General features: G+C 47.9%; 1 protein-coding gene across 9 annotated transcripts in view; it reads right to left on the reverse strand.

Moving 5' to 3' along the window:
- The window catches only part of MBOAT2 (membrane bound O-acyltransferase domain containing 2), a 92,007-nt gene that overhangs the window by 19,703 nt on the left and 59,505 nt on the right, over positions 1-12,799 (reverse strand). For 4 of the 9 annotated variants that reach the window (XM_066385919.1, XM_066385921.1, XM_066385922.1 and 1 more), the window contains one exon: positions 10,341-10,436. The exons of 3 other annotated variants lie outside the window; for them this stretch is intronic. In XM_066385919.1, coding sequence (XP_066242016.1) covers positions 10,341-10,436 — 96 coding nt within the window. Of the gene's footprint in view, positions 1-1,222; positions 1,544-3,106; positions 3,126-10,340; positions 10,437-12,799 lie in introns of those variants that run through there. 2 more of the 9 variants (XM_066385928.1, XM_066385927.1) reach the window with 2 other exon arrangements.

Here is a 12,799-nt window from a genome sequence, read left to right on the forward strand (position 1 = left end):
AAATTTCCTGGCTACAGTCGGAAAATGAGCTCTCTGTGCTGAGTGTGCAGTCACTCTCCGTCAGCAGGGAGGGGGGCAGGGCGGGGCTCAGGCCCCAGTGCAGTCAGCCAGCCTTGTTCTCCTCTACTCTGCCTGCCCCACAGCTAGAGCACGGGACTGGTCAGTGTCCACTGCCGCCCGTGGCAAACGCCAGCTACTTTAAACCCTTGCAGGACACTTATCCTATCCAAATCACCAAGACATTTCGTCCATGACTAAAAGGTCCTTGAGACATGGCACTTGATACATGGTTCTGTCCCAAATGCCCATAAGTATCCAGGGCCCCCGCCGAAACCCTCTATTTAACCTAACGCCATGGGCCGTGACCAGCAAGGCCATAGAGGCAAGGAGGGGTACTGTTGGCACACAGCCATAGCACAACAGTTGGATCAATAAACATGAGGTCGCTCTTCTGTATGAACCCTGTAAACCAAAAGTGGAAGTAAATGTGATGGGCTGTCTGAACCCGGGGGTGTTTCCTAAGTGTGGACATTTCTGAAAGGACCAGATGTCCACTAACCCTCCGGACACACAGAGAGAAGAGATGACTTCTCACAGTGTCAGCAGCACCATCAGGGGTCCATGTGAACCGTTCCTTCCCCAGCAATGTGATGTGCAGAGAGGGACCCCGAGGACCCACGGCTCTCTCTCCCCATGGAAATGCAAAGCTCCAGAAACACTGTCAGACAACAGCTGAAACGGCACCCCCGAGTCAGTTTATTATATCCCCCCACCCATTCTCAGGGAGCACTCCTCCAACAGCCTGGCCACCAAGGTGCTCAGAACATGCGCTGTTGCGGGTGGAGCCGCAGGGCCCTGAACACACCCCTGGGGGTTAGAGAAATACCCTCCAATGGCCGTTTCCCGGAGGGCAGAATCACTTTCTCGCTCTGCCTACTTCTGTTCACACAGTTCCATTCACCAACCAATTATAAAATTTAAAATTACCTTCCATTCTAAATTCTCATTCCTGTGTCACCTTAAAACATAACAAAAAAAAAAAAACCCTGATAAAATAATTATTAAATTTCTGTTATCAACTTAGTAACACACTACACTGTTAGGTACCCTTAGACAAAGGTAGGTTTCAGTTGTTTGTATGGAAAACAATGCAATCATGAATAAATAACAAGAATAAACTCAGTGTCACGCATACCCACAACTGCAAACCGACTTTGCCCACCTGTAGCAGGTGTCCCAGAAATGTGGTTGGTGCTTCCCGAGGGCAGGTCATGGCCCACACGCCGAGTCGCAGCTCAGTCCCCTCTAGATTCCTTCAAAGGACCTGCACGTCCCGGGCTGCTCCACGTATTGAGCTACAGTGGTCGTCATAAAACCCGTCCTTCCTCCATACAAAGTGCACGAGGTAAGGAGCTGGCAGTCCCTTCACTGTAGAGCCTCAGGCGCCCAGAACGGTGCCTGGCATCAGATATGTGCTGAATAAATATTTTTCAAACACCAAACAAACTGACTCTTCTAAGTGTCGGGATCTATTATTCCTCCCGTAGGCTGAACGCTCCCTGCCTCCTGTCCATTCTCATCCATGCTCGAAGGCATTGACCATGCTGTTCTGTAATTATTTACTTCCCGGGTCGCTGCAGACTTCCTGCCTCCGTGACAGCAGGGGCGTGCCCCGGGTAACTCTGCACCCTCTGGTGCTGGCCGGCGCCGGGTTCCAAGTGCCGACCAGTTTGCAAAAACATCTCACCACCTTTCTGTCTCCTTGACTGGTGCTCATTAGCCCCGAGCATTCCCTTGGGTTTTAAATGAGCGACAGTTCCCACTGCCCCTGGTCCAGCCCGTCACAGCGTGGGGCCGGTGGCAGTGAATGTCAGAGTAAAACAGCACAGGACACCATCAACAGGAAGCGACTATGAAGGACTATGTTGTGAAGAGCAGTGAAGAAGCACTACAGGGAAAGTTCAGCAGGGGACGAACAGATTCATGAGAGCGCAGAGAAGTAAACTGGGGTGGGGGTGGGGGGGGTGGAGCCAGGAGTCCAACATGGACCCGCATATGACCAGCAGACACAACAGTGACAGGAAAGTCAGGACGAACCTCAACCCATTCCAGCAGAACCCAGTGGGTGAAGAAAGCTCCTCTAAGTGAAAACATTCCGCTCTCACAAAGAGGGTAATTGCAGTGACTTTTCTTAACACCTTTTGTTCACAAATACCTATTTTGGTGACAGAGTGACTACACAATTATTTCACTTGCACCGTACCTGGCATTTTAACTGCCTATCGACTTCACATCTAGAAGAGCCTCCAATAGTTCATCCCTTCCCAGGTCCTAGAGTCTGAGATAAATCGATGTGAGTCAGAAAGACCCCCCTGTTGCTCTGGGGTGGGGACTGGCGAATGCGGGAGGAGGAGGAGCGGGCGGCTCAGGACCCAACCCGATTAAGGTCAGGTCCTGGGATGGAGTCACCGGACCTCTATGGCAACGTCACCATATTGGAGTGGAGGAGGCACAGGGACCTCTCCCATCGGCTCTCTGACAGAAATGAGGAAAAATGGGGATCTGACTGGTCAAAATAAATTCCTCAATGGATAAAATAGCTGCAGGTAACATTTAAAAATACCCATCTGATGTAAAAAAAAACAGGAAAATTCTAGACTTCTTGAAACTAAAACTAAGGATGCAAACGTTAAACATCTACACGCCTTCATTTTTTCTACAAAGAATGAGAATAATAGGGTTTAGTACTATCACACAGTAAAACTCAAGTGCAGTTAAACATTATTAGAGAACAAATGCTAAAAAACCATCACTTTCTTCATCCTTCCATTAACTCAATGCTGAACTCTAATGATCTCTATACATGCCCTCTGCAAAGCAACCACAGAACCTATTAGATCCAGGGTCAGCTTGCCACCGAGGTATGAGCTACGTGACAACCGGCCACTGCTGACTGTCCACGCTCCGCCATCTCTCAGTACATAGTGCTCTTTCCTTCACACCCAGCAACACCCATTAAGCCAGATAAACCCCACGTCCAGACACCAGAGGAACAGCCATGAGAGAGAACAGAAAGGCCGCCAGCCGCCGAGCCACACCCACTCACTCCTTCTCTTTACTCCCTCATTCAGAAAGCAAGTCTTTGATCAGGACGGACCGGGCACCAGGTGCTGGGGACACAGCATGAGTCAGACAGAGTTCTCACTGTCCTGGAATTGACCCTGTACTACAGAGAACAAATAATAAATGAACTAACAGGTAAATATAGCCAGTGCCAGGCGCTGCTAAGTGCCAAGCAGTAGAATGAGGCAGGGGGGAGGGGTAGGTAGAGACGGGGTATGGGTAAGAGAGACAGGTAATAAACAGGTAAATACGTTGGACACCAGATGCTAAGCGCTGAGTAGAATGAGATGGGGGAGGGGGGTGGCAAGGGTGCCAGGATATGGGTGAGAATTAGCCTCACCCAGGTAACACGTGAACAGAGAACTTGGGTCAGGAAGCAAGGCGTGTAGAGGTCAGGGTAAGAATGTCCCAAGAGGGCAGAATGGCAAATTCAGGAGCCCTTGGGCAAAAGCGTGACAGGCAGATTGGAAGTACACAGATGTGACCGGGCAGGTGAGCACAGGGCAGGAATGGAAGGTGAGGACAGGTGGCAGGAAGTCAGATGGAGGAGCCCTTGCAGGCGCCATGAGGAGCACAGGCAGAGAAGTGTGGTGGCAGCTGGAGAAAAACAGGCAGAGGGCATGGCAACAGCAAAGACGGTCTGACTGCTCTCGAGCTGCCTTGAACTTGAAGGTCAGGCCCACAGGAGTTGGGGATGATTTGATCATGGACTCAGGGCAGGTCTGAGACAGGCTGCCACCAAGGTCTCTGACCAGAGCAGCAAGTGACCAGGAGGATGGAGCTAACTGGGAAGGAATGCAGCAGGGACAGGAACCAGGAATCCAGCTTCAGGCGTATTTAGTGCGAGAGGCCTGAGACAGCTGGGGGAAATGTGGTGGACAGGCGGTTGAACGTACGTTAGAAATTCAACTCAAATCCTGGCCCCACCATACTCAGTAACTGTGGGAGATGGGGAAGCTACTCAACTTCCCCTCCCCGATTACATATAAAACGGGGAGAACAAGGCCACTGCGTAGATTGCAGAAAGAGTCACGTGCTGGGTCCTTGAACAGAATGGAGACAGAGCAGATGGTAGCAAACACCGGACTGCACCTAGCGGGACACTGGAGGCATGTGGCCCTGTCAGGCTGTGTCTGAGGATGCTCTCTCTCATGGGAGATGGACAGGACGCGGAACAGTGAGAAGTGTGAAGATCTAGATGAGCAGACTTCAGAAATGTAGAGTCAAGAGAGAGCTTCAGACTGAGAAAATGGAGAGGAGAACCCTCAAACAGGAGTCACTTCACCTGGCCTGTCCGGTCAAGGAGGTCTGGACATGCAGACACGGCTGAGCAGGGTGTCCAAGCAGAGCAAAGATATGACTGCAGTTACGTCCAGCTGAGCATCGGACGACTGAGGAGGAAACATCGGGTGAGACAGGGCTGGGAGGGTAGGGCACACTTCGTGGACGGCTTTTAAGGCCAGTGGCCCACAGTTTAGAGTCTTAAGAAAACACTGCAGACTTCTGATCAAAATCGTTACACCACAGTGGTTTGTGAATGGACCTGACACCATGGGAAAAGGCTGGGAGGGTCAGAGGGGGACAGACAAGTCATACTATGTAAGAGATCCATGCGCATTTACTCTTGGCAACTTGAACTACGTTGGTAGTAACCAGAATGTTACTGCAGCTAACCAGAATGTTCCCTCTTACCAAAGGTAGGTCAAGGGGTGGGGAGACTCCCACAGGGTGAAACAAGATAAATGGAACACCAGGGTGTAGCGGATGAATAATTCACATCCACCTACCTACAACCGAGTTACCAGGTATGCAGGCAGAGGAGGAGAAAGGCGGAGCAAGGGCCTCTTATGTCTCCTGTGTCACGGGGCACTGAGAGCTATCTAAGCGCAGACTCTCGGCTGAATGAGGCTTTTAAAAGAAGTGAACGTGGCAAATCAGTCACACCTGTGGACCAAATGGCCTGCACCCTTTCATGCTTGACAGGACTGTCCCCTGTGAAAGCACTCGGCACTGCGCAAAGGCACACAGGTGCACAGTATAGCTTAGCCGAATGAACACACAGGAGTGACTGGGAAGAAAATATTTACTATGCATCTGATGCTATCCGCTTAGCTTTAAATATGGTCCTGATTTTTTTTCCAATTTTAAAGTGGTCATTACTTATTAACTGACCAGATCACGAAAATAACTATAGTAGATACCTTAGTCCATCCTTCTGATAAGCCTGTTGGTCTCGTTTTCCCTGTTATCAGCATCTCCACCTTCTTTGATATGCGTGGTCTTTCTCTTCATTCCACCTCCCAGAGAAGGCAACTTGAAGGGCCACAGGGTGTTCCACCTCCCAGAGAAGGTAACTCGAAGGGCCACCGGAAGCTGTTTGCATCTTTGAAGCCTTTGCCAATGGTTTGGATCTCATGAATCGGATCCTCCAGGCAAATGAGACCACATGCACCAAGAGACTGAGCAACTGATGTAGTATCGGTCAGTGCAACTTGTTTTTTGTTGATTTCTCCATAACCACGCTTACAGACCGGTTCGCATACTGACTTCCGGTCTGGGTACCCCCGTGCAGTGTGGTCCCCCCCTCCAGCACGTTAAATGCAGCCTGGGACCTTAGCACGGTGCCGCTGAGGACCTACCGACGGCACAGAAGCTGCAGCATTGCTCGGGCCTGCAGTTCACGCTGCTAAGCCCTCAGACCCTGACGGCGGATGCCTTCCTGGGTCCCGCAGGTTGCTAGGCGGCCAGCTAGTCTCACATCCCTGCCATTCGAATCCCAGTTCTGAACCTCTGCCCACTTCCTCTGCATGGTGCTCAGCTTCATCACACACACGCTTCCTCCTTGCCTTCCAAAGTGTTTCTGGAGCAAACTTCTTTCTCAGTGATTGGATCAGCTCTGCACCATTTCCCCACTTTCTTGAGCATTTCTGGTGCAACAGGAGGCTTCTTCTTCTCTGCGGCAGCCTCCATGGGAAAGCGCCATTCTCAAGATATCAGTGGGGAATTATGTCGTATGTACCTCTTTGGTGAATCCAAGAAGCCATCCTTTTGGCATCACAAAAAAATCAACACATTCCAATCAGAGCTCATGTTCAGCCAAAAATGTGTCCATGCTTCCAGCAACACAGCCCTTCTCCACACAGGAGGCAAGCACTGGCCTCTGTTTTCTGTCTTGATCCCATTCACTGAGGACTCCGGAGCAGCGCTCCCCGCGAACTCATGACCACACTGTTTCTAGGCTGTCCGCGCACTTCATGCCTGGCCGCCGTGACCAGTCCGGTCCCATGCTGGTCCCAGTGCACGTACATGGCTGCTTCACACTCATTTCCCTCCAAACCCCACCGTGAACCGCAGTCACACCTACAGACCAACGTGGGCAGAAAGACCATCTTAGCGACGCTGATTCACCACCTGAGGAGACGTTTCCCCAGCTGTCTTCTCTTATGTCCCATAGTCAAGTCGTAATTTTCCACACAGAGGTCCCACACATTTCTTTCTACATGCATTCTTAGGTATCTCACAGTTTCTATTGCTTTTGAAGCTAGGATCCTTTTTCTATTATATTTTCTATCTGATTATTGCTGACGTAAAGGAAAGATACTTAATTGTGTACACTCTCTTGTGCCCATCTCCTTAAAGCTAACCACTCACAGCTTTTCAACCTTGCCACACTAAACAAACCTCTATTAACAGGGTTCCCGGCCTGACCTGTGGTGGCGCAGTGGATAAAGCGTCGACCTGGAAATGCTGAGGTCGCTGATTCGAAACCCTGGGCTTGCCTGGTCAAGGCACATATGGGAGTTGATGCTTCCTGCTCCTCCCCCCCTCTTCTCTCTCCCTGTCTCATCTCTCTCTCTCCCTCTGTCTCTCCCTCTCCTCTCTAAAATGAATAAATAAAAAATTAAAAAAAAAACAGGGTTCCCTTCATCTAATCGTTTAAAATGTACCTTGAGCCTAACTACACACACACACACACACACGCACACGCACACGCACACACGGAATAAGTTTGCCATGCCTCGTGCCAGTAAGACCTCTCACAGAAAGCGCTCCTGGGTGATTCCTCAGTAAGAGTCCGGCTTTTCTTCTTGTGCTTCTAGTTTTGGGACAACAGACAGGACCACTCAGCACAGAGATTGAGTCTTTTTATGCAATGCTACCTTTTTCAGCAGCCAACATTTTGGATGGCTATTATATTTACCCTAATCAGGACCCAGTTAGGGTCCTTTCTGCTATAACACACTCAGAGTTTCTAACTGCCTAGAGATTCCAGCCTGCTTGCGTGTGGCTCCGTTTCTCTCCTGTGTCTATCATAAAATAAGAGAGTCCTTCAGCTTATCTCTGCCAGGGTGGCCCCATTTAACTAGTCTAACATTTATCAGTTCACTGGCAATGGTCAAGTGTTATGTGCTAGTGGATGAAAGTACACGCTGAACTTAAGAGTTTTATCTCAGGTTGTCCATCTTTAAAATGCAATGTTGTTTTTCTCACACATCTTTAAATATTTAAGTAAAATTTTAAATTTCAGGCCCTGGCCGGTTGGCTCAGCGGTAGAGCGTTGGCCTGGCGTGCGGGGGACCCAGGTTCGATTCCCGGCCAGGGCACATAGGAGAGGCGACCATTTGCTTCTCCAGCCCCCCCCCTTCCTCTCTGTCTCTCTCTTCCCCTCCCGCAGCCGAGGCTCCATTGGAGCAAAGATGGCCCGGGCGCTGGGGATGGCTCCTTGGCCTCTGCCCCAGGCGCTAGAGTGGCTCTGGTCGCGGCAGAGCGACGCCCCAGAGGGGCAGAGCATCGTCCCCTGGTGGGCAGAGCGTCGCCCCTGGTGGGCGTGCCAGGTGGATCCCGGTCGGGCGCATGCGGGAGTCTGACTGTCTCTCCCCGTTTCCAGCTTCAGAAAAAAAAAAAAAAAAATTTAAATTTCAGAAAAATTCTTAAAATCCATATCATTAAAGCTGTTTTATTATAAACATGCATTTTCACTTTGAATGTAAACTACCCTCCATCTACAGAGTCACGTGACTTGTCTTTTCCAACAGGACATGAGCAGAGGGTATGAGAGCCGCTCTCTGCTCACCCTGCCCGACACACCCCTCACCTGACCACAGGGGACTCTGACACCTGAAAGAGGTACAGACACCAGGAGGGAGCTCGTGCCCTGAGTGATCGTGTGGATGGAGCACAGGCTCCCTCCCCTTGAACTGTAATGTGAGTGAGAAAGACTTTTGTTATGTAAAGACAGTGAAATTATATTGTTTTTTTTCATAGCAGGTAGCCTATCCCCAGCTAGAGAGCTACTAACAAGAGTTTATAATAGCAGATAAAGAAAACAGAAGAGCTAATGACCCAGAGCATTAATTACTTTCTAAATCTGGCATTTAAAAACATAAGCAGTGCCATATTTGTTAATGAAATATTATATGGAATACCAAAATATAAACTAAAGAAACATAGAGCAGACAGGGCTGAAGGAAAATGGCAGCTCGATCCCTGTCTGCTCAGCGCCCCTGGTGTCTGCCTGCAGTCCCAGGACTCCCAAGCTAACCTGAAAATTCAGGACTTTATAATACTGTAACAACAAACTACAACTAATAATAAGTTAGTTGCTACTGGTCACATTTCTATCATCAAAATGCATAACTGCATTTATCCAGAATACCCTTTCCATTGACATTTGATATTAAATACTTAACTTAGTTCTTATTTAATGCCACTCTCTATTAAACATGAGAGATACCATGACAAACAAGACCAGTACAGTCGCTGTTCTTAGGAAAATTAAATTCCCTAAGTGGTTCTGATTCTTTTGAATGTATACAACTCGTTCCTATTTTCACGATAGACGGCCAACATGTGACCTGGGTGACTTCTTCGCATTCATAGAGATTGTCAGAGTGCCCCAGTATATTTATTGATCTTGCTCATCGACTAACTTTTTTTTCAAGAACACTGATTATTTGTAGGCTAGATCACAAGCATCTGTTCTCATTTCAGGTGTATTTCTCAATTCTATTCAACATGTTGCTAATTTGACTAGATATTTCTTTCATATATTTAATCAGTTTTGCTTTGGCTTGGTGGTTTGTTCTTTTGCATGCAGTCTTCTTTCATCCAAGCTTATTTCTTAAATCTGTTTAATAAAAGTCAAATCCATTTTAATCTTATTAAGGAGAAAAAGAACTTCAACCTCTGAAATTCTCCTGTTTCTCAGCAGGGATTTTGGCCTAGGTTCATACCCCTTTGGTCCATCTCTACTGCGGAACAGTTTTTTTCATAGATACTATGACTTGCTTGGTTTCATGTTTTCTACTGTAGTTATTCTTAAGCTGGACTTCCTAGCCAGTAGCAGTCCTGTCCAGATGACTTAAAAGCAGGTCTTCTGTATCTGGTTCAGTAGAGAAAGCCATCAGGCTTGACACAGAGAAAACAGAGGCTCACCTTTAACTTCCCCACCCGGGACCAAGCTGTCAGCAGATGTCCCTTTTATAAAGACGGTGACCAAGTTAGTTCTTAAGGACTTGGGCTGCATTTATCTCATGACAGGCACTCAGTCAGTTTTGTCAGGGCCAGTGAGAACCACGAAGGGACTAAGTCCCCTGTGAAGGAACGAAAGCCAGAGTCCTTTCGGCCACTCGGCTGGATACTGGACACAAGAATGCAAGACACTCCATGAAAGGGAACTGCAAAGAAGTCAGACACATGTGCAGGGGTCCTCCCCAGGGAGGCAAACAGCCGAAGGGAGCCCAAGAACCTCCGGTCCAGAGAGAGCCCCACAGGAGGAGAACAGGTGATCAGATCTTATGCCGGAGCTGCTGAACGACAATACAGAAGGGGCTCGGAGAACAAGGAAAGAAAGGGTGGTAGCAAGGACGCAGGCTCAGGGGGCTGGTTGCAACAGCTACAAATGGCTGCAGAAATTTCTACTGAAATTAGGAAATGCTTTCACACTATCAGACAGCCATATAACAAATTTAATTGCTATATATTTAGACTATTTTAATCTAAAAGGATAGGTTAATTTCATGACTTATATAACACTATAATCTTTTACAAGACCATTTTACAAGAAGAAAATTTCTAAATTTATAAAAACTCTTCAACTAAAATGTTTAGTAATAGTTTTTCATTTGAACTACTAAATGCAGCTATATATTGTCCTTTAATCAACATGTTAGAATAGAAAAAAAAAGCAGGCTACTAAATCAAAGTTTTCATCTTACCCTGAAAAATCAGCAGAATATTGTCCATAATCAAAGATATAGACTCTAGTAATTTGGCACACTATGAGGTATCCCAAAGCAAACACAAAACAATATCTGGAAAACAAAAATAAGCCAGATTAGTGAAAATAAAAGATTCATTTTGTTAAAGAATACATTTAAGTAATTTATGAACTATTTGATATGGTTTGAAACTTCCGTGTCACTAGATCTACTCCCCAGGCTTTGTTCAATAAATGATAAAAACCCTTCACTAATTTCTCCTTCAGTCTCTTCATCCCTGTATCATCTGCAGTGGTAAACTCATCCGGTCCCCACCCTCACGCAGTTTTCCTTCTGGAAGGCCTCCTTACACCGAACACAGTACAAAACTGTGAGCACTAGTATCTGGTTCTATTCATTCCTCCTCCTCACTAGAAAACAAAATATAGCACAAAAATATCTGGCTAAAATATACATTTAATAAAGTCATAATAGGATTTTTAAAACTTGTCCTCAACATTCTAAGTTTCAATTGGCCCCCATGTCTCTACAAAAAAATATGCTCCAGCAGGGTTTCTTTCAACTCCTGGTCTGCTAGAAATTTCTTCATACAATATAATCTTCTTACAACATCAGGGTGGTTAACTCTTTTGTGGACCAGTACCAAACTTCTGGCGGGCCAGCACCAGTCCACAGACGGACGGTGTGTCTGCCTGTCTCAGAGGCCAGCAGGTGGCTAGCCGGAGCGTGTGCTCAGACACCTGCTAGGGAGGCTCGGTCTCTGCCCGTGCAACTGTGTGGGCTGGCGAGCTCCCTCACTGGGCCGCCAGTTTCCAAGGGGGTCCCAGCGCTCCCTGTCTCCCAGACCCCCCTGGGCCTGGAAGCAGCCCCCAGCTCGTCAGCCAGGACTGTGCAGAGACCCTCTCAAGTCCATCCATGGCTCTCTCCCTTCAGGGTCCCTCTCCTCAATGCACGGCCCCTGCCGCCTGGTGGGAGAGCTGGTGCTGCTCTCTGGCAGCCCCCGCCCAGGTTCTCAGCCCCCCTCCTAATCCAGCCAGCTCTCAGGGTAGGTCCTGCACCAGCGGAACCACCATGCCAAGGAACAAAGAATGTAGGTTACCCCAGGCAAGAACACCACAGACCCCCAGTTTCTACTCAGAGGTCAGCAGCTTTTTAGGAATGCTTCTCAAATTCTTGTTTTGCTTTTGGTCCATTTCCAGAGCCCTAAAATCCTTTTAACAAGTTGATCCAGTTTTATAAACTGTTTGGGGAGAAATTTTTGTCCACCTCATCACTCTTTTAAAAAGTTTCATTCACTTAAATGGGTTTTCTTTTTTTTTGTAGGCTGACATGGGACCATTATTTCTTATCCACTAAATTGAAGTTCCAACGCAGATCTAAAAAATCAGAAACTTATACCCATACCTAGTGACGTGCTGGTGGCAACAAGAGGTGGCCAGACCCCCCCCCCCCCCGGGAACAGGAGCCGAGCTGGTCAGTGGGAGAGCATCTCTGTGTGTGCTATTCAGATAGAAGGATTGGAAACCACTTTTTAAAACCACCTTCTTTACCAGCAAAAGACATAAACACCATCTTCATGCAAGAGTCAGAGTTCCCTCTCTCATTCCCAGCCACTTTAGAATGCCACTGTGCCCTGCGGGAAAAAGTGACTCCCTCTCCAGGGTCCCTGCTTGCGTCCTTCCCCAGGTCCTGATGTCTGTGACCCAAGTGTTTCAGTTCTTCCCTGGAGACCAGCAGGGGACCGTATGTCCCCCCACAGCACACAGATGCTCTGGGGGTCACCTGTCCCACCTATCCGACCAGGTGTCCTCTCAGCTGGAGCAGAGCTCTCAATGGGTTACGAATATAACAGGAGTTGTGAGGGCTGCCGGTAGCTCCTTTACAAAGACTCATTCACAAATAAGAGGAACAGGGGCTCAGCTGTCTTTAGCAGACCGGACGCAAATGCTGACACTGATCCACAGAGTCACTCAGGTCCCTCCTGTTCTCGCTTTGTTTACAGATGACAGAAATGAACCAGACCACCCTGCTCTTGTTTATTTAACCTTTTTACAAAATCCAACTTCTGTTCCTAAGCCTGGCTTAGTGACACAATGAAGTCACTTAATTGTTCTTTACAAAAAAAAAAAAAAAAAAATCCGAAGTTGATTCAAATTGAGTTTTGGCTTGGTAATAAGCCAGATTATTTTATCTTTCAAAACATAGACTTGAACAGTTTACATCCAGACTTAAGGTCTTTGCTCTCTTTCTCTCCAATGAGGTGGCAGCAGCCTCCCCAGCAGATGCAGGGATGCAGGTCTTCGCGAGGACCCTGACTGGCCTGCCCTGTGGTGGCGCAGTGAGTGGAGTGTTGACCTGGAATGCTAAGGCCGCCAGTTCAAAACCCCTGGTTTGCCCAGTCAAGGCATATTCGAGAAGCAATCAATGAACAGCCAGAGTGAAGCAACTACAATCTA

Source organism: Saccopteryx leptura, chromosome 5, assembly GCF_036850995.1.
Source record: "Saccopteryx leptura isolate mSacLep1 chromosome 5, mSacLep1_pri_phased_curated, whole genome shotgun sequence".
Taxonomy (NCBI): Eukaryota; Metazoa; Chordata; class Mammalia; order Chiroptera; family Emballonuridae; genus Saccopteryx; species Saccopteryx leptura.